We start from the raw sequence: 25066 nt of genomic DNA on the forward strand, positions 1-25066 counted from the left end.
AAGGCCCAATTCTGCTCATATTATTTCCCTGTCCAAGCACTCCCAGTGACCCACTGCTACCTCTTGTATAACGTACACACTCTTTAGTCCGCCATTTGAGGCCCTTTGAAGTCCGATTCCAATTTATCTGGATTTTCTGTCCTGATTCCTTGGAGTTCCAGACCTGCCTTTCCATTTGGTTCTAGAATGTTTTTTTCATCTGGATGCCCATCAGCATGGCCCAAAAACTTAAATCAAACTTCTTAAATCGGTTCCTCCCTCTGACTATAGAATTTATGTCCCTGTATCCATTTTCACACATTCAAAATCTTAAGTTTATTTTCCTTCTCCCTTACTTTAGTCATCAAATTCTCAAGATTCTGAATTGGTGGGGTGGAGTTTGGAAAAGGAATACATTTCTGCTTATTTGTATATGTATAATATGTAAATATAATATATATGTGTGTGTGTGTATATATATATATATATATATATGTGTGTGTGTGTGCATGTATATATATAAAAATATAATATATATGTGTGTGTGCATGTATATATATATATATATATATGTATATATATATATATATATATATATAAATAAAACATAGTATTGCTATAAAATTAGTACCACCAAGCACCAATCTTCAAGAAACAAGCGCTCAAGGGCATGTATAGCTTCCAGATAATGGCTGTATAAAATCCTTCTCTGCTCAGGTCCCACTTCCTCGGTATGCCCTTTATTGATTTCTCAGTAGAAGTCTTTTCTGAGAGCGTATTGTCTGGATTTCTTTGCCCCCCTCACTTTTCACCTTCTATCATCTCTGTGTATACGTGCCGTGCCCTTTCTTGAAAGCAGCTTGCCCCAAGCATTATATACTTGTTGAATTGAACAGGAGAATATGTTGATGCTGGAGGGATTTTAATTCGGGCAGTCAGGAATCCAGATGTTAAATAGGAGGAGTCCCTAGCATGGCAGCAGGAATCGTTTCTCTGGGTTCCTGAGCTACATCGGGAAGAAAGAGGGAATGTGTAAGACAGAGAGGAGGTGGGGGCCATGTGTGTGAAGAGTGAAGGCCCTCACTTGGGTGGGCCGTGGAATGACATGGGACCAGGCCCAGAGACGGTGGAGTGCCCCGGATCTGATTGTGCAGGAGAATGACTTGGGCATTGGAAGAGCCAGTCCGCAGTGGGGATTGCAGGAAGGTGTGATAGAAACCAAAGCTGAGGTGATGAGAAATGCTGGAGAGGGAGAAACGCAATGGCACCTGGTTGTCTGTGAAGGGGCAGGAGAAAAGCTACAAACCTGGAAATGAAAACAAACAACAAACAAGTCTACCTTTGGCAGAAACGGGGGAAGGAAGTTGAAAAAGGCTGAGTTTGAGAGGAAATAGATTTCAGTTTTGGACATTTTAAAGTTTCAGAGATTTCCAGTGCATCCAGTTTGGATTTTCCTCTGGGAGGGCTAATGGCGTGGGCCTGAAGCACTGGGAGAGACACTTGAATGGATAAATCTGAGCCTTCTGTTTTGAGAGGATGATTAGGAAGATTCTGAAGATCTCCTGACAGGGTAAGATACAGACACCAGATCCTTTCTCGAACTGAACTGCCAAGCGTTCCAGCTCTACTGCAGAGAGCACAACTCTGTTGAGCTGGCCATTTTGTCTAAATGCCAAACGTGTTTGCCAGAAAATTATTTTATGGAGAATCACACAGGGCAAGCACTCACAAGGTGGTTAGAAAAAGCAATTAAGGACACTCTCAAGATCTCTCTCTGTCTTTTAATTTAATTTTTTAAAAATACACATTGCTTTATGAATCACATTGGGAGAGAAAAATCAAAACAAGAGGGAAAAACATGGGAGGAAAAAATACAGAAAAAAAAAAGAAATAAACATAGCATGTATTGATTTACATTATTTTTTTTTTCTGGATGCAGATGGCTTTTTTTATTCAAAGTTAATAAGATTGCCCTGGAAGTGTCTCTCAAGAACTTTAAAATTGATTGTGTAACATGGGAGATCCTGGCACAGAACCGCCCAGCCACGGTGCTGTGGTCCGTGAGAAAGCAGAATTGAGTTAGCCCAAAGGAAACGCAAACGACACAAAGTGAGAGAAGCCCCTGAATGTCCCTGGGTCCTCTGAGCTCACGTTGGCTGATCAGCCACCATTGGACCCGCTGTAACTCGACTCTAATGTAAGGACGCCACTTTGGTCCTCGAAGATGAGGTCCTGAGAGCAGGGGTTTAGAGAGAAGGGGAGGGCTCTCCCCTCGTCCAGCTCCCTCCATCTGGACAGGTTCACTGCTGTGGGCAGAGTCACAATTCAAATCCAGCCCCCCGACCCAAAATGCCCAGTGTTCTTTCCTTTGCCCCTGGAGCTCAGAAAAGAGGGCAGCGCTGGAATTGTGGACCTGGGAGTCCTCCATGTGAGCATGAGGTTGCCAAGGGGGATCTGGGAGAGAAAAGGAGACCAGACTCAGAGCCCCAGAGACAGCCCCAGTGAGAGGCTGGAAAGCAGGTCGCCCGATAAAAGGACTGTCAGGAGAACCAGAGGAATGTGGTGTTCTGGAAGTAAGGAGCAGAATGGAATGTCTGAAGGAGATGATAGTCAGTGCGCCAGATGCTGCAGAGAAAACAAGGAGGGCAGGAAGTGAAAGTGGCAGGTGATTAAGGGTGGCCTTTGAATGAATGTCAGCGGAGGGGGAAGAAGACATATTGCAAAAGTTTGAGATGACTTTTCATGATGTTTGGCAGCAAAGGAGAAAAGAGATGAGATGGTTAGAAGTCAAGGGGACTTTTGTTTTTTAAGAATTATAAAAATTTGTACCTTAGGGATACAAAGAAAGGGGGAAAAAATCCTTCTCCTCATGGAGCTCACAGCAAGGTGGTAAGGAATAGTTAGAGATGACTTTTTCATGATGTTTGGCAGCAAAGGAGAAAAGAGATGAGATGGCTAGAAGTCAAGGGGACTTTGTTGTTTTGTTTTTTTAACGATTAAAAAAAATTGACTGTGGGAAGAAATTATGGAGAGGAAGCTAATGGAGATACATGAGAAAGGTACATGATTGCTAGAACGTGCTCCTAGAGGAAGCGAAGGGAGATGGGCTTTAAAATCAGCCTTCTCAAAGTAAGGCTCTTTTCCTACCAGCGGGGATAATGGGTGGGAAATGTTGAGAATGTGGGAAGTAGGTTAGTGTTTAGAGATGAATATGCAAAAAAAAAAAGTCATCAGTAAAATCCAAGAAGCAATAAATAAATAAAAGGGCAGAGAAAGACACAAGAGGTGTTTTGTTACTGTTAGTCAGTAAACATTTATTAAGGGCCTGTGAGGCGCCAGCCACTGTGCCAAGTCTTAGGGATAAAAAGAAAGGGGGAAAAAATCCTTCCTCTCATGGGGCTCACGTGAGCAGCTGTGTACAAACCAGGATGATAAAGGATAAGTGGAAGGTTCTGCTGTTCAGAGTCCTCGGGAAAGGCGTCTGGGAGAAGATGGGATTTCATCTGGGACTGAAGGAGCCAGGAGTCAGAGGTGAAGAGGAAGAGACTTTCAGTCCAGAAGACTGGGCCCTGAGGTTGCAGGAGCTTCCCTTGCCAGATAGAGGGTCTGGTCTCCAGGGTGAGAGGAGATGGGTGGACGGAAGATGAATGGAAGCCGGAGGCTGCCAGGCCATTGTGGCAATCCAGACCCTAGCTGTCAGGGCCAGAGGGAGAAAGGGAAGTGCTCAGGAGGAGCTCACAAGGCCAAGTCCAGGCCTTGGTATGGATTGCAGAGGAGGTGATTTCGGAAGTGCTTCTAGGACTCCCTGAAACAGGGTCTTCAAGACCCAACCACTTTTATACATAACAGACTGTTCTCAGTCACATCCACCTCTCTGTGGTCCCGTTTGAGGTTTTTCTTAGCAAAGGTACCTGGGTGACCTTCTACGGCTCATTTTGCAGGCCAGGAAGCTGAAGCGGACAGGGTGAAGAGGCTTGCCCAGGGTCACACAGCTAGGACAGATTTCACCCAGGAAGATGAGGCTCCCAGACTCCAGGACTCTGAAGAATACATGACTTTTAAAAAACAAGTTGTATGGAGCAAGCTGTTTCTTAAACAAGACTCTTCCTTGTACACTGAAATGTTTATCTTTATTAAATTATTTGTATTGATTTTTTATTAAATTTATTATGAGTAAATTAACAATAAAAATGACATTCATAGGTTTTCTTTTTGGACATTTATTTATGTTAAAGAATTATGTGGTTAGGATGCTAGAATGGTGGTCAGTATAGGAGCATAGATTAAGAGTTTCAAGGTGCCTTAGGGGCCTAGTCCAAACCCTTCTACAGAGAAAGAAGCAATTAGCCCAGTGTCCCCTGGGAAGGAAGTGGGAAAGCCACAATTCCAGCCAAGCTTCTCTTTGATTCTCCTCTCCACCGCCCCCTATTCCCTGCTTCCTGGCATTTCCAAGAAGGGAGGTGTGATGGAGGGAGACCGGGACACAGAGATTAAAAGTACTGAGAAAGTTGGGATCTGGGTCAGATGACAATAACAAGGATGGAGAAAGAATGATATAATGGATTACAGAGACATTTTTTTAAAAGATTTTTAAAGTGTCTTGTTTATTTTTTCAACATCAGTGTCACTTCCCACCGATTCACTCCCACAAATAGAACCTTTCCTTGTAATCACCAAGTACGATGAAACTGGACAAATTTATCCTATTAATCCATGCCTAGAAACGTGCACCTCCCTCCACAGCCTCAGTCCATGGTTCTGTGAACAAATGAGAGGCATTCTTCACTGTCAGTTCTGTTAAGCAGAGGTGTCAAGCTCTCTGCCCAGCCTGAACCAATGAAAATCTAATTAAGAATGTCTAGCAAAAGAAATAAAAACAATAAGACACAGATAATGTTATTTTGTGGTTTTCTAATAAATATGGCAACAGAACCTTTTCTGTTTGAGTTTGACAACACTGCTTTAAAATGATGATTCAGTCTCTACATTGTTCATAATTTTGAAATATTTTTCTCCTTTTTAATGTTATTCATTCAAGTGTTTTCCTTTTTAATGTTATATTCATAGTCTAAAAGCTTCTTAAACTGTAGGTTGTGACCTCACATGGGGTCATGTGGGAATTGTAAAATTATGATTTATTATCAGAAAAATGTGTGATGTATGCACCTATTTTATTATACCTATATACCTGGGATTATATAAAGAATTTTTTGATGAAAAGAGGTCACAAGTAGAAAAAAAAAAAAAGCACAAGAAACCCTGATCTAAATGACTGCTTTCTCTATTGTTCATCATTTTACACAGCTCTTCCCAAGTTCTTCTTATTTGTCATTTTCTGTAGGGCAGTAGGTTTTCATCCCATTAAGACACCACAATTTGTTAAGCTTTTCCCAATCAGTGGGATCCCATTTTCTTTCCAACTCTCTGATGCCACAAATATTTCAAATACATGGGACCTTTCTCTTTGTCTGACTGGAAGAGACCGTACATGAGTGAGCTCTCCTTAAGAGAGTGGATGTATTGCTGCTACCCTCTAAGGGTTTTCTTCCCGACCTCTCCAACCAATCATTTCTGTCCTGCATCCTGTTCTTCAATGATTCTGTTAAGATTTAAGAAAAAGGAGCAAGAACAGTTGGAGAATAGGACCCAAGGAATTGATTGCTGGAGTGGAAATGGCGAGAACCTTGCATGGGAAGGGGTGACTGCGGCTGCATCTTAGCAGCTGTGATGGAGAGCAGGAGCAAAGCCCGGAAGCCCACATTTGGGGGAGCATTTTTCAAAGAGTTCAGGAAAAACCTAAAGTTATTTAGGAGAAGCTCTTAAGAATGCAAGATTAAAAACATTAATAATTCCAGTGAAGATGAATAGGGAAAGAAAGCTCTCTGGAGAGACTGGTAATGGATGCACAGGTAACTCACTGAGCAGCTGACATTTTTAAAAGGCAGGACAGAAGATGGAAGCCAGATGGGATGACCAAGCATAAAGACAAAAGTCCTGGCTGAGAAGCGCGGGGCTGAAACTCCAAATGAACTGAGCAAGATGGCCAAGGACAACTGGAGGAGCAGGGTTTTAAAATCTTTATTGAAGAAAAGAGGATCAAAGAAGGCATTGGATAGGGGACCATACTACTTGTGAGACCCAAAAAAGGCAAAGTTTACTGTGCTGTTTTCTCTGCCAAACAGAATACTTGGAATATAAAGAATGGAACAATAAGTTAATATCTAAGATCAGTATGGAGATAGTAAGAAATTATCTGGCTGGCCCTGAGGATTTCAAGTTACCAGACTTTTCAAGGACTGAAAGAACGAGCACGTGATTATTGAGCTGTGGGTGATTGCTGAAGTGTGGAGACTGGAAAATTGAGGTCTTGCCGTAGGAGGATCAGTAGAATAAAAAAAAGGTGTTATCATGAAGAAGGGAAGATTTAGGAGCAGGGGATAGCTGTTTCTGAGTGTTTGACAGAAATGTGGAAATATGAAAGAAGAATTAGGCTTTGTTCTGTTTAACCCTCAGGAGGAGCAGGCAGCACAATGACAAATAGGCCCCTTTGGGCCTGATGGAGGGCCACGGTAGCCGCCAATTTGAGCTGCCCACAAGGGGATCGGGCCGCCTCAGGAGGTCCTCCTGGAGGACGTTCTCATTCCTCTTGGTCTCCAGGGGACAGCTGGGTGACCTGGGACAGTTTCTGTGGTCTAATTCTGAGAATCACAACCTGAAGTTAAAAGGCGATAAGAGTTAGAGTCTTAGGTAGGGATCCAAATAGATAATGTGGGGCGTTATGACTCAAATGATGGAAGATAGTGGAAAAACGACAAGATTTGGAAGCAGAGAAATTGGACTTGAATTTTTAGCTGCTTGACAGCACTTGTGTGTTGCTGTTTCTAGGCCCCCATTTTTGGTTATGAATTTAGAGGACAGAGTTAGGGCTGGAAGGGGGGCCCCAAGGTCTTCAAGGTAAGGCCCCTCCCCTCACAGAGGAGGATCCCGAAGAGCTGAGAGGGTGAAGGGTCTGCCCAGAGTTTCCCCGTTCTTCCAATTCCAAGTCCTTCCTGTGTGACACTGAAATAGAAACAGGTTGTAAACCTAGAAAAGAGTCCCTGCAGCGGCTTGTGGCTAGAAAACCACCTGTTAGCATGATCTCTGTTCCATTGTGTTTTGTTTATTTTGTCAAGTGTTTCCCAATTACATCTGGCTCAGATCAAGGCAGCTTTGTGGGTATTTGGCCCATGCACTTCTGCCCTGTTCCCCTTGATAGTTGAACTAGTTGACTTTGGGTGGGGGCATCCTTTTAGCTTCCTTTTAGACTCTTGCTCCTGTCCTAGAATCCTCCATCTCTCAGTGGTTTTCTGCTTTGTATTTGTACATAGTAAGGACCTAATCAATGTGGTCAAATGAATGAATGCATCTATTCCTCAGTGAACTGGAAAAAGCTTTGAATTTGCCCACGAAGGTCATGGTAGTCAAAGAGTCATTAATTACAGTGGAATGCTGAATAAAAAATTATATTGTAAGAAATTGAGGGAGGAAGGTGTGGCAGGTAGCGCTCTAGGTCACACATTTTAAAATCCCATTTATTTTTTCCAGAATGAAACTGTGGATATAGGTTGAATACAGGTTGGGCTTGTATGTCTGGTTAGAAATGAGAAAGAGCTAAAGCTCTGGTCCCCTCCATGGCGAGGCTAGCAGAAGGAGCTGTTTAGGCACAGCAGGGCGGACAGGGCTTCTGGAGCCAAACCCAGCTTCTTTGCCTTGGTATGGCTTGTGGTGGCCTACAGGCCAAGGGCCAAGGGCCCAGCTGGCGTCCCGGGCTCCTGGTGATCCGGAGCCTTTGTCCCCCTCACGTCCAGCCCTTCCCAAATGATCCTTTCTTCCTCAGCTTTCTGGTTCCTCTTTATGTATTTTCCTCCCCTTAAAAGGTGAACTCCATGAGGACAGTGTCTGTCAGAACTCCTGGCCCACAGTGAGTGCTCAGAAAATACTTTTTCATCCATTCAGCCCAGTCTTGAAGCCAGTGTAATTCCCTTTTAAGAAAAAGAGCCAGTCTGTTCCTCTTGGCAGGAGACGGATAAGATTCCTCCTACCACAACCACAGACGTGGTGATTTGGTGACAGTGCTGGTTACAGTGAAGTAAAAGACCAGTTTGGATTATACAGTAAGGAGTTTAGCTGCCAGAGAACTTGAAAGGTGGGAAGTGAGGAATAAGTCATTAACCAGGGCCCTTTGATTCAATTTATTTATTTATTATTGATCTTGGCCAGGGAGCTACTATGGTTATATATTACTATAACATTACTATAATATATTATGTTATTATAATATAGATTATATGACAATATAATATATAGCTATATAGTACTATGATGTTATATAAATCATATAATAATAACACATATTATATAATATATACTTATAAAGTATATTATATATACTATCTATTATATACCCTTAAGAATTGCTTCAATTCCAGGTTCTATCATATCCTTGCTCCTTCTTTCTTCTATCCTATACTTAATTGTGTGGTGCTGGGCCTCCAGAGACTGTTGACTGCTACTCGCTTTGGGTGATCTGTGGCAGGGATGACATTTTCAGAAGGAAGCTAGAAAGGGCTGTTAGGGAAGTTGAAATCCTGTCAAGAAGCAGAAAGCTTCAGTCTATTGGTGCTATTTTCCTGCCTCCTTTTTGTAGGCAAGAACTTTAGATGTGGGAAATTAACTGATTAAGAAGATGGTAACTGAGAACATTCTTTAGGTTTCTGCACTGGGACTTAAAACAAAAAAGGATGGACTTTGGTTTAGAGGCAGGGAACTCCCTTGGAGGAATGTTGAAATATATATTTGTTTAGTATTTAGTGTTACAAATCAAAAGGATTCTCAACTGCAAAGACAGAAGGAAATAGAAACCTGCTTAGCCAGAGCCAAGAAGCTAGCTAAGAAAGTAGCTACAGAATAGAAAGAGGAATGGCCGCAGAGAGGCCCAGTAATTGGACATTGCGTCCAAGAAAGGAGCCAACACATAAATCTGTGGTCCCAGGTGTTTATACAAGTGTGTGCAAAGTAGGGGTGACAAACAAGGGGTGCAAGAGATCCTGAGTCAGGGAGACAAGTCTCACCTAACGAATTTCATCTAAGATTTGATAGGATGGAAATTCATGTCAAAAATATGTGACTGCAAAGGTATACTTTAGTAGAAGCAGAATAGATCCCAAGGGGCAGAGCAGAAAGGTTTTGTGAAGATAAATGTATTTGAGGAAATCCAGAAAGGATGGACTAGAGGGGTAAAGAATGACTCTGAAACCTTTAGAAGCAAACCCCATGGAGGAGGAAATGAAAATCATGTTCAGGGAGTTTATTATAAACCATCTAGACAACAGAGAATAAAGGAGCTTAGGAAGCCTGAAAGAGAAGCATGATATAGTAGTGGTGGGAGGCTTTATAACTTATACTTCTTAAAGGCATGGCTTCTTGTAAAGGTGGTGATCAATTTATCCTTCAGAATCAGTGAGGGGAACTGATACTCTCTATTTTCTTCTGACCAAAAAGGAGAAATTGGTTCCCAAGATTGAAATGAAACAAATCTTTTTTTGGGGAAGTGCCAATTCTATATTAGAATTTGTGGTAGAGAAAGAAAAGAAAAGGAGGAATTATTCTGATATGTGCCAATCAATCACTAAGCATCAATTAAACACCTACTGTGTGCCAGGAATTGTAGTAGGCATCAGGAAATGGAAATCTACCCCCTTCTGTTGGTGAGACACCATGTACACTTAAGTGTAATCAGAGTCAATAAAAGGGGACTGTGAGCTGAGTTTGGGAGGAAGTAGGGGGTGTCCTGAGGAAATGGATTCTGGGAAGGGCACCTCCTGTGCCCATGAGCAGTATGAAATGGGGGTTACTGAGAGGAAGACTATGGGCCACACCAGTAGCCTGGTTGTGGCAGTTGGAGCCAGGTGGTAAGGACTTTCAGCCTGATGGATGCTGGAGGCAGTAGGCAGTGGCAGAGAGACTGGACTAGCAGGATGGGTTGGTGTGGGGAGAGATTTCCAGCCTGTCTTTGTATCCCCAGTGCCTATTACAACAGCTGGCACTTAGAAGGCATTTAATAAATGCTTACTGATTATTATAAAAGAAGGGAGCATTTCACACCAGGAATGTGCCCGAAGGCTTAACCTCAGCTCCTCCTAGCAGGAATTTCAGGTTCATGTTTTGCCCTGAAGCCACAGGGACCAAATGGAAATTGTTCCAGGGGGAGTGACAGGTCTGTGTGTTGGGAAGATTATTTGGCCAGTGAATGGGGGATGGAAGGGGAGAAACAGGGTCTGGTAGGCCAGGCCAGAAGTGACGGCCCTAAGGAGGAGAGGGCCCAGCGACCGCCCTCTTTTACCCTTGCTATTGAAAAGAGCTTTCTTGTCCTTCAAATGGTTGAATTAAACAGCCTAGGCCGGAGCCTCCTAGCAGAAGGGGACCTTTTTTGACCTGTATTTCCCCTAAACACTGTCTTATGCCCTTACCATTCTCTGCTTTGTGGTATCTGTTTTTTGTTTTTTTGTTTTGTTGTTATTTTTGAGGCATTTGGGGCTGTCACACACTTAGGGAGTATTAAGTGTCTGAATACGGCTTTGAACTCAGGGTCTCCTGACTCCACGATGGGTGTTCCATCTACTGCGCCATTGAGCTCCCCCACTCCCATTAGGCCGTAAACTCCCCTATGACAAGGGCTGCCCTTTGTCATCTTTGTGTCTCAGGTGCCCCTGAGGTGACCATCTGTTTGGATTAAGTATGGTGTGATGGAAGGTAGTCTAAGGACCTAGAAAGAAAAACTGGGAAAGCTGCCCCAGATATCTACTTGATAAAATGTTGGAGTCAGAACTCCCTGGGTCTGTATCCTTCTTCTGGTGCTTAAATGCTGCATGGCCACAGGCATGTCACTTTATGTCTGAAGTCAGTTTCTTCTTGTGTTAAATGGTATATTACCTCCTTTATCTCCCTCACAGCATTATTGTGAGATTAAATAAGATAATGTGTATAAAGAATTTTGCAAACCTTAAAGCATCTGCCAGACTTTAAAAATTACTATTATTTACAAATAAGCACTACGTAGAAATTGATGATTAAAGGATGAATCTTCTAAAAACGATTTTAAGAGATTGTAGGGAACAGAATTAGGACAAAATAAAGCTCTCCTGACAGATGCTGTCAAAGTCAAATTTTTTGATCCCCCCTCCCCCGAGCAAGAATTTTTTAAAAAGGGTATCATCTATACCATTGCCAAGGACGTTGGCCCTATGTCCCAAGAAAATAGAGAAGAAGGGATGGGTGACTGACCAAAAGGTTACAGATCTTTGTTAGAACGAGAGATAGAGAGGAGAAAGGAAGAGCTGCAGGAATGTTGGTCAAATGAGTTGTCTAGTAAATTTAAAGAAAAAGGAACTCACAGAAGAAAAAGGAAACATTCGCTGATTAGATTTTGAAGCAATTTGTAACACATTTATATGATTCTGTGAGGTGGCTGAGTGAGTGTTACTAACTCCAACTTTACAAGTCAAAAATGGAGGCAGGGAGAATCAGAATTGACCTCTGTTCCAATTCAGACCTTTCTTTCTTCTGTAATACACCACCTTCCATATGTAATTCATTTGTAGCTGTGGATGTTCATCTGTACTTGTGGATGCTTTACTGTCCCATGTAATTCACCTGTAGCTGTGGATGCTTTACTGTCCCATGTAATTCACCTGTACTTGTGGATGCTTTACTGTCCCATGTAATTCATCTGTACTTGTGGATGCTTTACTATCCCATGTAATTCACCTGTACTTGTGGATGCTTTACTGTCCCATGTAATTCATCTGTACTTGTGGATGCTTTACTGTCCCATGTAATTCATCTGTACTTGTGGATGCTTTACTGTCCCATGTAATTCACCTGTACTTGTGGATGCTTTACTGTCCCATGTAATTCACCTGTACTTGTGGATGCTTTACTGTCCCATGTAATTCATCTGTACTTGTGGATGCTTTACTGTCCCATGTAATTCACCTGTACTTGTGGATGCTTTACTGTCCCATGTAATTCATCTGTAGCTGTGGATGCTTTACTGTCCCATGTAATTCACCTGTACTTGTGGATGCTTTACTGTCCCATGTAATTCACCTGTACTTGTGGATGCTTTACTGTCCCATGTAATTCACCTGTACTTGTGGATGCTTTACTGTCCCATGTAATTCATCTGTACTTGTGGATGCTTTACTGTCCCATGTAATTCACCTGTACTTGTGGATGCTTTACTGTCCCATGTAATTCACCTGTACTTGTGGATGCTTTATTATTGCATGTAATTCACCTGTAGCTGTGGATGCTTTACTGTCCCATGTAATTCATCTGTACTTGTGGATGCTTTACTATCCCATGTAATTCACCTGTAGCTGTGGATGCTTTACTGTCCCATGTAATTCACCTGTACTTGTGGATGCTTTACTATCCCATGTAATTCATCTGTACTTGTGGGTGCTTTACTATCCCATGTAATTCACCTGTAGCTGTGGATGCTTTACTGTCCCATGTAATTCACCTGTACTTGTGGATGCTTTACTATCCCATGTAATTCACCTGTACTTGTGGATGCTTTACTATCCCATGTAATTCACCTGTAGCTGTGGATGCTTTACTGTCCCATGTAATTCATCTGTACTTGTGGGTGCTTTACTATCCCATGTAATTCACCTGTAGCTGTGGATGCTTTACTGTCCCATGTAATTCACCTGTACTTGTGGATGCTTTATTATTGCATGTAATTCACCTGTAGCTGTGGATGCTTTACTGTCCCATGTAATTCATCTGTACTTGTGGATGCTTTATTATCGCATGTAATTCACCTGTAGCTGTGGATGCTTTACTGTCCCATGTAATTCATCTGTACTTGTGGGTGCTTTACTGTCCCATGTAATTCATCTGTACTTGTGGATACTTTACTATCCCATGTAATTCATCTGTACTTGTGGGTGCTTTACTATCCCATGTAATTCACCTGTAGCTGTGGATGCTTTACTGTCCCATGTAATTCACCTGTAGCTGTGGATGCTTTACTGTCCCATGTAATTCATCTGTACTTGTGGATGCTTTACTGTCCCATGTAATTCATCTGTACTTGTGGGTGCTTTACTATCCCATGTAATTCACCTGTAGCTGTGGATGCTTTACTGTCCCATGTAATTCATCTGTACTTGTGGGTGCTTTACTATCCCATGTAATTCACCTGTAGCTGTGGATGCTTTACTGTCCCATGTAATTCATCTGTACTTGTGGGTGCTTTATTATTGCATGTAATTCACCTGTAGCTGTGGATGCTTTACTGTCCCATGTTCTTCATTTAAATTTGTGGATGCTTTACTATCTCATGTAATTCATGTGTGGCTGTGGATGTTTTACTATCCCATGAATTCATATGTATCTTTGGATGCTTGCTATCACATGTAATTCATAAATAGCTGTGGATGCTTTAGTATCAGAGATGTAATAGCTCCATTGGTTTTGCTTCCCTCCTTTATTTGGTTGCAAGGCAATGTTCCCTGGGGCAGTTGGGGCTGGGTGGGCCAGGGGACACCTGAAATGACTATGGTAAAAATAATGTCATCAACTGAACTTAGATAAGGAAGTCATCAGTTGTGTAGCATGATATGGTCTTACCCAAGTCTGCCATTCCTACACAGCAAACTGTCATGTTAAAAATCCTTTTTTTTTTTTTTTTTTTTTGGTAGCTCCTAAAATACCCCCAAACATTTATAGTTAGTTATGACAGTTCTGTGCACTGATGGTCATACTGAGCTTCTACACATTTTGCCCATCATGGTCCTTTCTCTGATCTGAATGCTAGCTTTTCCTTCAGTATCAGTCCAGTGCATGAGTGACAGAATCCTTACTAATCCTCCCGGACCACAGGTTATAGGTCATTTAGGAATGAGCAGTGTAGACTCGGATAGGAATGCCTGTTTTACTTAGTTTGTCCTGGAATATACTTAGGTATTAGAAATGAAAAGATGTCAAAAAAGTTTAAGGCATTGTGTAAAATTTAGAGAAGAATTACAAGTGAAATTTTTGTTTATTTTTTCTCAGAAACCCTCATGATGAAAAGTACAGATCTATCCGGATTGGGAATGCAGCCTTTTCAACTAGACTCTTGCCTGTCAGAGGAGCAGTTGAATGCTTGTTTGAAATGGGGTTTGAAGAAGTAAGTATTTTGCAGTAACTTCTCAATTGTGATTTTTTGGGTTTTTTTTTGTTTTGTCTATAAGGTGTGGACTATCTTGTCAGACGTGTGGAGATGCGTGCTTCCCCACCACACTCATTCATGAATTGATAGATCAATTTAGCTTTTAGGCTTAAAAAAAAGCCCTGTGTATATCAGTTCTAGTTTTACTGGCCTGAATCCCTTAGGTTAAATAGAATACTGTATATAAATTTTTTTTAAGCTTTGAGAATGATCTTCTAGAAGACTATGTGCCCTTGAGCCTTCTTGATTCCCTGCCAACTTTATTATCAGTTTCAATTTGATCATCTCAGCATAAATTTAAAGATGGAAAAAACTGCAGGAAGTCAGGGTTAGAGTGGGGATTCATACCCAATGCGGCCCAGCTCAAAGCCCATTGTTCTGTCTGCTCTGTCACCCAGTTCCCTAGGGATTGGTGCCTTTGTTTTTTTTGTTTTTTGTTTTTTGGTTTTTTCCAAAGGAGAGGGGATTGAGTACAAAAGCCTTGATGCTTTTAAAAAATGGTTTACCTGAAAAAGTAGTCCAAAAGTTAAAAAACTGAGAACATTCTACTTGATTCTGATTGTGTGTTTAGGACAAAATAGACCGTGGTCCTTGTGAGCTACTTCTGGTTGGTTGGTACTTCTAATTAGCACATAGCAGCAGGTCAGGGGTGCCATAGTACACAGAACACTGACTTGGAGTCAGAAAACGTGAATTCAGATCCTGCCCCAGACACTTGTGCTGTGTGACTCTGGGCCAGTCACCTCATCTCTGTCTACCTCAGTTTCCTCAGCTGTAAAGCAGGAATCACAATAGTACTACCTCCAGGGTTATTGTATCAAATGCAATAATAATTGTAAAGTGCTTAGCACAGGGCCTGGCACATAGTAAGTGCCATATATGATAATCAATCATCATTATTATACACGCATTTTATCCATGTTTGTAGAATTAAAGCGGCATGTTCTGCCTTCTTGCACTCTAACAAATAATAATCCACTCCAAAGAGAATGCAAAGGGTGAATTCCTGTCTTCTTGTGATTTCAGGGAGAGACCCATCTTGTGTTTCCTAAGAAAGCCTCCGTTGAGCAGCTCCAAAAAATCCGTGATCTTATTGCCATAGAGAGAAGTAGCAGATTGAACGACTCCAATAAGGCCCACAGAACAGATTCGTCTCCGAGGCCCGCGAGTGATGGCCAGCCCACGACATCCCAGCTTTCCAGTCCTGCTATGCTAAGCCAGTGCCCAGTAAACAGTCAGCTCCAGGCAACAGCTGCTCAAACGGTAATTCTGGATTGGAAATTGCACTTTTAAAAAACATTTAATTACCATAATATTGACAAGTTTTTTGACAGACGTCATTTAAAAATCGCTTCCAGGGTTTAGCCCCACATGGGGAACACTTTGTAGTTGCCTTTAAAATTATTGTGTGGCTGCCAGATTTGATTATGGATGGATTACGAAAAATGTTTTCTTTTTTGACACTTTCTTACTTTTATGTTGGTGTCTTATTATAACGATGAGACCTTAAGATATTTATGACTGCCCTCTGTGTCCTGCTTCGTTTTTTTATCTAAAATGGTAGTTCCTACCAGTGTGGGGCTGATAAAGTGATTGCAAGGGATCCAGCTTATTAAATGACTTAAATGTACTAAATAAACAAACATTTGGTATAGACAGAATGAATAATATATTTTACACATATATTTTGATTAATAAAATATGTTTATTTAAAAGTATTACTGAATCTGTAATGACTTTTTATCTTACCATTTCTCACAGAATACAATAGTATTCTTAGGAATCTGTGAATTTTTTTTTACATATGATAACAGCTTTTTATTTTTCAAAATACATGCAAAAATAGTTTTCACTCTTGCAAAACCTTGTGTTCAAAATTTTTCTCCCTTCTTTCTCATCTTCCTCTCTCCCTTAGACAACATGTAATCCGGTATAGGTTAAACATGTGCAATTGCAAAAATTTTGATAATCAGGAAGTATTAATAATCAAAGATTTGGGTTCATTGATTTACATGTGTGCCTATTAACATAGATCAGCGGTATACATTAGTCTTTAGCCTAAAATCAGTCGATGGATGGATAGAACTTCCAAGAAAGTTGTAGATTGAATCTCTATTGATCTGGCTGTTGTCATCGTAATGATTCATTTATTTAGCAGGTCAGCATCTACTTTTCAGTAGTTGGGAATTAGCATATTCTTCTTGACTGGCCTAACACTTGTTAGGTCTCATACAGAATAAAGTCTCTTTTTTTCTGATGATGGATGTTACAAGTTGTGAACTTTAGCCATCATGAGACACCTCCAGACACATATACTTAGAAGTAGAGTAAGATCATCTGATGCTATCCCTTGCCTTATCCAGTGTCCTTGCTGTTCATCTGAGGATCCATCCTATTTTTACAGACTTCTCACCAGGAGATAGAGTCTTCTACTTTCACTCATTCCTAATGGTCAGAAAATTCTTTCTTACTTTCTGATATAATTTTGTCTCTCATCAGTTTTCCATAGCCTCTTGTCCTTTCTTTAGCCAAAAATAGCTTTTCACTAGTCTCTCTTTAGCAGCTCTTTATATGAGACATTGTTAAGTTATTAAATCTCTTTTTCAGAGTAAATAATTTCAGAACCACCAACCTTTCCTTCCTTCCTCATCAGGGTCACAGAATATGTCCATTACTCTTTATCCATTCTGAGAAGGCTCTGTCTACTCCTTGAGAAACAGAAGAACAAAGTATCTAGTCGTTTTTTAAGGAATTTTTAAAAAATTTAATATAAATTTCTTTTTTTCCATGAGACTATTACCTGTTTATGAGACTATTACCTGTTTATGAGAAGGTGGATAGCATTTTTCTTCATTACTTCTCAGATATGTTGATAACATTCTTAAGTTTTTCAAAGTAGTTTGTTGTTATAATGTTGTTGGCCTATAATTTATTCTGGATTTGCTAATTTGATTCTGCATCAGTTCTTATAAGTCCTCCAAGTTTCTCTGAAACTTTACCTTTTGTGATTTCTTACAGAATAGTATTTCGTTATATTCACTTTTCTTTTCATAGTTTTCAGTTTTTTACATCTCCTCTTTACCAGTGGAAAGAACAATAGCCCTAGTTATTTCTACTTATGAAAGCTAATCAGACCTGTATCATTAAAATTGATGAAAATTAGGCTGCAGAATTAAGGATTTCTTGGCTATTTAATTTGCTAATTATGTTCTTATTAAAAATAATTCTCCTAAGACTTGCTACTTCACCCCGTACATATTACCTAACAGTTTACCCTTGTTAAAGAACAATTTCTATTTTAAAAAATTGCACATCACTTTTAAAAAATATGGGCCTGGATTAATGTATTGTTATTATTCTGATTTAGAGACTCTGTCTATTGAATTCATTTTCAGATAACCCTCCTTTTTTATTTCAAATATCTTGGAGGTTAGCACTGTGGTATTGATTTCAGGTTATGCTAACCACAGACCTCTGTGCACTCAATGAAAAAATAAAAACACTATTTCATTGTTCAACCAAATTCTGATTTGATCTCTCTTTGTCCCTCATACACTTTTATAGCCAGAATGATTATCTTTTGTCTGTCCTGTTCCTTGGGTACTTGTGACAATTGCATTTTTAAAAATATTGAGTGGATTCTGTAAAAGGAGATAGGGACTTGCAGGAATTTGGTTCTTAGAAAAACCACCCATCTTGCCTCAGGAGGAGGAGAGTGCCAGCCGACATTCAGATCATGACATCCATCAAGAAAAGGAGACAAATTGGGGGGTTGGGGAGTAATGAGATGGCCAATAATGGAAAGACAAAGGTCAGTCAGTAATCAGGGATATAGGAAAATTCCTACCATGGAACAATATCTTCTCTCTTACTTGCAGGAATTGATATTTTTAAGAGTGAAACACCAGCAAAAAAAGGGAACTAAGGACAAAACCTACCAAGCAATAACAAAATCTTTAGCAGATGGAACCTTAAATAAATACCTCACAAGCCTTAATTCCATGAAGAATGCAGAGAATAAAGAAGTGAAAATTCTGTGAATCTTAATAGCATAGAAATAGTAGCATAGAAGATAGTAGAGTAGTAGCATAGAAAAGATATGGAAGATAAATAATAAAGAGAATGCAATTAAAAATCCTTTTTAGAAAAAAAAACAAAAAAAAAATTTAAAAAACTAACAAATTAAAAACAAACTGAAGGAGAAGGAAAAGAATGGGGATTCTACTCTATTACTTGTGAAGGGGAAAAATAATTAAATAACTAGAAAAAGCAAGAAATAAAAAGGAACTAACTAATAAGCAAAACTTTCAAAATAGAAAAAGGAGTAACAAATCAGGTAAGGACTCTTAAGAGTGAAGGGTATAGAGCTAGTGTGATTATAGTTGCCTTAAAATAGATTACGCTAAAAAAAAAAAAAACCCTAAACCTAAAAACTAAATATAGAGAAGAGGTAAAAAATCCTAATGGGGAGGGGGAGAATATTAGAGAGAAATGGAGAAAATAACAATTTAAATGTAATAATTATAAATGTGGGTGATTTAACAATTCAATAAAATGAAAAAGAATGAGATTAAATAAGAAAACAAAACCTCACAATCTTTTGCTTGCAAGAAACACGTTAAAAATAAAGTTTAAAAAACATTAAAAATCAAAATCATATACAAGATAAAAATGAGAGATTGGAAAAAATTTACCATGCATCAGATGAATCTAAAGAGGCAGGAGTTGAAATCATGTTAACAGACAAAACAAAAATAAACACTTGAAGCCTAAAAGAGATAAATAAGGAAACTATATCATGCTGAAAATAACCATAGATAACAAACCAATGTCATTATTAAACTTATGTTCTCCCAATGCCTTAGGATCTAAATTAATAAAAGAAGCATTAAATGAGTTACAAGAAGATAACAGACAGTAACACAAAAGTGACAGATTTTAATGCCCTCTCTCTGTTTTTAGTAAGTTTAACAGAAAGATAAATGAAAGGCAAAAGATAAAACTGAACAGATTTAATAGAATTGCTGTAGAAACTAGAGCTAAAAGATTTATGGCATCTTCTAAATGGAACTGCTAAAGAACATACATATTTCTCAAAATCACTTGGAACTTGAATACAAATTGGCCATGTATTAAGCTGGCCCTGACATATTCTTATAAACATGTAAAAAGACAGAAATAGTAAATGCATTCTTTTGGATCATAATGCAATAAAAATAGTAATCAATCCAGGGACTACAAACAAAAAACAGACCCAGATGGAGACTTTAATAATGAAAATCTAAATAATGAGCTGCTCATAGAACAAATCATGGCCGGGGGGAATATATGTGAAGAAAAATGATAATGATGGAACAACATATCAGAATTTCTGGGATGCTTTAAAGCAAATATCCCTACAAACATACATTAACAAAAATAAACTGAATGTGCATATTAAAAATGAGAAAACCAACAGATAATACAAATCAAAAATAAAAACAGAAGAGATTTTTTTTTAAAATTAGAGGAGAAATGGATCAACTACAAACAAGAATAATTGATAAACCTTTAGCAAATCTGATTTAAAAGAAGGCAGAAAATGAGATTAACAAATAACAAATGAGCAAGGTGAAATCAAAATAAAACAAGAAATAAAAAGTATAATTAGACTCTATTGCGCAGAGTTATACACTAACAAAAATAAAAACTCAAATGAAATAAATAAATACTGTTAGAAATGGAAAATATCCAAACTAACCCAGGGCCAGTTAGAGATCTTAAATCACTTAACATCAAAAAGAAAATAGAGCTAGCTGTAAATGAATTGCCAAAGGACAAAAAACCTCCTGGTCTTAATGAATTTACTGGAAAATTCTGCCAGACTTTGAAAGAACAATTAGTGCCCATCCTACAAAAATTATTCACACCTTACCAGAATCCTTTTTATTAGACAAATATAATTCTAATACCTAAATTAAGGAAGGATAAAACATAGGAGAACAATACCATTAATGAATATCCATTCAGACATTTTAAATAACATTTTGTCCATTATAGTAATTTATCCAAGAAATTATTCATTATGACTAAGCTGGATTTTCGCCAGCAGTGCGAGGATGATATAACATTAGGAAAATAACTAACCTAATTAGTATTAAAAACAGAAACATCCAAAGTCATGTGATCATCTCAATAAATGAATAAAAGCAGTTGACAAAGTACAGCACTCATTTATGCCAAAATGCCTACAGAGTATGATAGAAAGGATTCTTTTTTTTTTTTTAAATCATGAAAGCATGTAAAATTTTTAAAAAATTAAAAAAAAAAAAAACAAGCATCATGTTTGATGGGGAAACATTAGGAAGGAAGAAAACCAGCATTTATTAAGTGCCTACTATGTTCCAGCCCTGTGCTGTCTAAATGTTTTACAAATATCATTTTGATCTCTCAACAGTCCTGAGAAGTAGGTCCTGTTATTTCCATTTTGCAGTTGAGAAAACTGATGCTGACAGAGGTTCAGTGACTGGCCCAATTTCACTAGTAATTGTAGTAATTCTGTGGTGAGATTTGAAGTCTTCCTGAGTCTGCATTCTGGCACATGCAGCTATCTTTTCCAGTAAATTAGAGAATAAAGAAAGGATGCTCTTTCTTCCTACTGTTATTAGACATAGCTGTAGAGATGCTGGCAATAGTAATAAGAAAATTAAATTAAATTTAGTTAAAGAAATTAAAGTTGCAAAGATATGTAAAGAAGCTATAAAATCATCCCTATTCCTTGATAATATGATATCTCTGGAAAATTGTAGAAAAATCCAGTTAGTTAGTGGTTTCGGCAGAATTTCAGGCTATAAGATAAATCCTCAAAAATCAGCAGCATTTCTATAAAATATAAAAAGTCCAAGAAGGGACTTGGTGGCATTGAAGGGAAATCCCTCTCCAAATGACTTCAAAATGCACAAAGCATCAGGGGATTGACCTAGCAGTGTGCACAGATTTGTGTAGAATCAAGTACAAAGTACTCCTTAAAAACAGAAGGAGGAACACATTAATTAACTGGAGGAGCATTTGGTGCTTGTGGTTGGCCTGTGACAAACCTGCCCAAGCTAATTTACTCTTTTAATGTTACACCAGTCAAAGGGATACTTTAGAGAACTGGATAAAATAAAAACAAAATTTGTTTGGAAATATAAAAGATCCGGAATAAGTAGGGAGATATTGAAGAGGGGGGATGGAAGGAGAATAGCACTTTCAGAATTCAAATTTATTATAAAGCAGCAGTCATTGCGACCATCTGGTGTTGGTTAAAAATAGCGAGGTCAGTCAGTGGAACACGCTAGACAAGGGAGAATCAGAAACAGCAGAAGCCTAAAAACACAAATTACTTAGGAAAGAGCTCCCCGTTTAACCAAAAACTGCGGGGAAATCTGGAAAATAGCCTTGCAGAAATTAGGCTTAGACCAACAGTTTACACCATATCCACTGTAGATTTTCAGCGGAATTACGGCCTTAATGTTTAAGATGATGCTATTCAGAAAAAACGAGAAAAGAAGCAGATCATATATTTAAGGCCTTGTCATTGAGTGCCATTTCTCTGCTAATGCTCCCCTAAAACTCCCTCCTGTTTATTGTTACAAATTCAGACATATTTTTGTCGTCCCTATTATTTCCTCTGATAGAATATAAGCTTCCGTAGGGTCAAGGGAATGTTTCTTTTTGTCTCTTTATGTCCCTTGAGCCTAGCCCAGCCTGGTACCCAGGGGATGCTTAATTGATGCTTGTGGGTTGTCTTAGTATTAAAAAAGAACCAGCCTTCCAAACCCCATATTGTGGGGATCAGTGAAATTAGGATTTGTTACCAATGAATGTTTGATTTGTAAATCTCTCGTATACCTGGGCTCATGTAAACATTTCTTGGGTGGGAAAAAGTTTAAGAAGCCCTGTTCTAAACAAGGAGTGAGTTAAAAAAAGAATTAGAAATGATGGTGTATTATTTAGATTGTACTGTCCTTTAAAACTTTGACTTTATATATTTGATTATGTATTTTTGGTGGCCTTCTGCATAAATAGCCTACATGGGCTGCCCAGTGGGATGGTTTTTATAGAAAAATCTCCAGTTATCTCCTTCATTTGCCTCGCTGACCGCAGGGATCTGCTCCTTGGAATTCCCGGTCCTCAGGTCAGACTGCAGGCCTGGAGTTTCCTGGTGACCTTTTTGCTGACACATTCCGTGTTCCCGTGCTCCTGCTGGCCAGGGCTCTGAGATCATCCCCATTAGGAAGATCTGGCAGAGGCTCCGAGCCTGACAAGGCCAGGAGGTTCTGTCCCAAGGCTCGTTCCTCCTTCTGGGGTGAGAAAGACAGGCCTAAGGCTTGATTGACTTAAGAAAGCACACTCACACACACACACTGGCAATTAGTGAACAGCTGGTCTAAATTTATACTATCGGGCAAGTGTTAGTTGCAGAACATGTGTGAATTTTTATGTGCTTTTCTTAGCAACCAGAGCAGCATATGAGTTACTGCCATGTGTGGAATATTTTTTTTTTAAAGAAATAATCACCATTTGAGAGCTCTCAGTGTTAGAAAAGTCATAAAAGTAATTCGGCCCAGTTACAGTTTCTGTGATAAAAATCAGACTCCTTTTGTGTTAGATTTTGTGTTTGCGTGCCTGTGTACATATAAGAAAGAGCAATTGTTAGATGAGGAGGTGCAGTTTACCCTGTTTTCTTGTTCTCTCGTTCTTAAAAGACCAAAAGTGACATTTAAACTCATCGAAATATATAAAAACTCTTTCTTCTTAAATCATAAATATAAATAAAATACAAATATGAAAATAAATGGAAAACAACTCTTCTTAATACGTAAATATAAATCAATAAAATGCAAATATAAGAATAAGTGGGAAAACGCTTCTTTTTTTAACCACAAATATAACTAAAATGTAAATACAAATTAAAAATAAGTGGAAAAATTCTTTTCAAATATAAAAATATAAGTAAATTAAAAATATAAATATAAAAATAAGTGGAAAAATTCTTCTTTTCAAATATAAAAATAAGTAAAAATATAAGTAAATTGAAAATATAAATATAAAAATAGTGGAAAAGTTCTTCTTTTCAAATATAAAAATAAGTGGAAAAATTCTTCTTTTCAAATATAAATAAATTAAGTATAAATATAAATGAATATAAAATATTAATATAAAAATAAGTGGAAAAACTCTTCTTCTTAAAATCACAAGCAAAACCTAGAGCCACAGAGGTGAGAGGGACGTTGAACAGTTGGGCCGAGGGCTAGCAGAGCTCAGACTAGAAAGAGAAGTCTTTATCTTCTTGGTGACAAAAGGCACTTGTGGGCGCAGCCTCTGTGGGGGAGGCGAGTTTTATCCCACTGACTTGGCAGCCTTTGCCAGATGTGTGCTTTTCTCCTGGTGAGTCTTAAATACGTCTCCATCTTCCTCCTGGTAATGCAGAGTGGGCCTCCACTTAATGAGAAACAAAGACACCTCCCAGATCTAACGTTACATTTAGCATTCTAACATTGTCTCTCTCCTGCAAACATCTCTTACTACTCCAGACAATTAACTCCTGCTTCTTGTAGCTGTTGCCTTAGTACATGGTTACCAAAGCGGCTGTAATAGCCATGTAATCAGCAGTTTATTTTTATGTCTGCACTTATCTGAGCTGTGCCAATGCATGCATAAAGAAATAAACCTTGTTATTTAAATGCCATTAAAATCAGAAGCAGTGAAGTCGTTGGCAAATTGAAAAAGACAAAATTGAAAATGAAAGCACTTTTGGAAAACTCTCCTCCCCCATTCCATAAATGAGAGTTTGAGTGGAAAATTGCTGCAAGAAGAACCGTTTTAAAAACTCATTTTAATATGAAAAAACAGCCTTGAACATTTCATATAAAGCCTATGCTCTGGTAAATACCGATAAACAATTTCTTATTTGGTGAGTTAAATTCATTATTAGTTACACTATCACAAGGCTGTGTCACAGACATGGAACCAGATACCTGCTGATTCATCGGGTCTCCAGAATCATCATAAATATATAAAAAATAGTTGTTAGTATATAACTGAGATGGTAGAGTTATAGCATGTAAACATGGCGCCATTGGATTCATATTATTGTTTAAAATGAGCCCATTTCTTATGTTTATTTTATTTTTTATTTTATTTTTTTAATTTTATAATCATAAATTTTTGACAGTATATATGCATGAGTAATTTTTTTATAACATTATCTCTTGTATTCATTTTTCCAAATTTTCCCCTCCCTCCCTCCCTCATTTCTTTTGTTTTAAATAGAATAAATTTTAGTGTTGCAGATCTTAGGAAACAAATTTTAGATAATTTAGATAAATCTAAGGATTGTGTGTTTGTTTTCTCCATAGGCTTCTGATTCAGCCATCCTAAAAATGCTTCAGACCAAATTTGAGGATGTGCTTATTTATGAAAACCCTGTTCTCCAGAAGAAAGCTTTGTCTTGTATTCCAGTACAAGAATTGCAAAGAAGAGCTCAAGAAAAGTTTGAAAGAGCTAAAAAATTGGATCAAGGTAGTACCTTTGACAATTCATTATATTCATGGCTATAAAAGTAAAATAATTTAGACTGCTTATAAAGAGTTAATATAATATATTCTATCTAAATTTTTGTGTTTTTTAAAGGTCAACAGTAATATAAACATAAATCTATTTGTATCTAATATGTACAAATTTATATTTATACATACAGAAATAATGTCTATGATAGTCTTGTCAGTCGTCAAAAATAATCATCATTCCTGATTTGACACATTAACAATGTAATGATCTATTTAGCATATGGCTACTATT

The 25066-nt window shown here is 38.5% G+C and overlaps 1 protein-coding gene across 2 annotated transcripts in view; it reads left to right on the forward strand.

The window, feature by feature from the left end:
- Positions 1–25066, forward strand: part of NGLY1 (N-glycanase 1) — a 53360-nt gene that overhangs the window by 5420 nt on the left and 22874 nt on the right. For both annotated transcript variants that reach the window (XM_074268243.1, XM_074268242.1), the window contains exons 2-4: positions 14086–14200; positions 15269–15505; positions 24625–24787. In XM_074268243.1, the coding sequence (XP_074124344.1) occupies positions 14186–14200; positions 15269–15505; positions 24625–24787 (415 nt within the window). In that variant the 5' untranslated portion in view covers positions 14086–14185. The remainder of the gene's footprint in view (positions 1–14085; positions 14201–15268; positions 15506–24624; positions 24788–25066) is intronic.

The sequence above is a fragment of the Sminthopsis crassicaudata genome, chromosome 5 (genome assembly GCF_048593235.1).
Source record: "Sminthopsis crassicaudata isolate SCR6 chromosome 5, ASM4859323v1, whole genome shotgun sequence".
In the NCBI taxonomy this organism is placed as follows: Eukaryota; Metazoa; Chordata; class Mammalia; order Dasyuromorphia; family Dasyuridae; genus Sminthopsis; species Sminthopsis crassicaudata.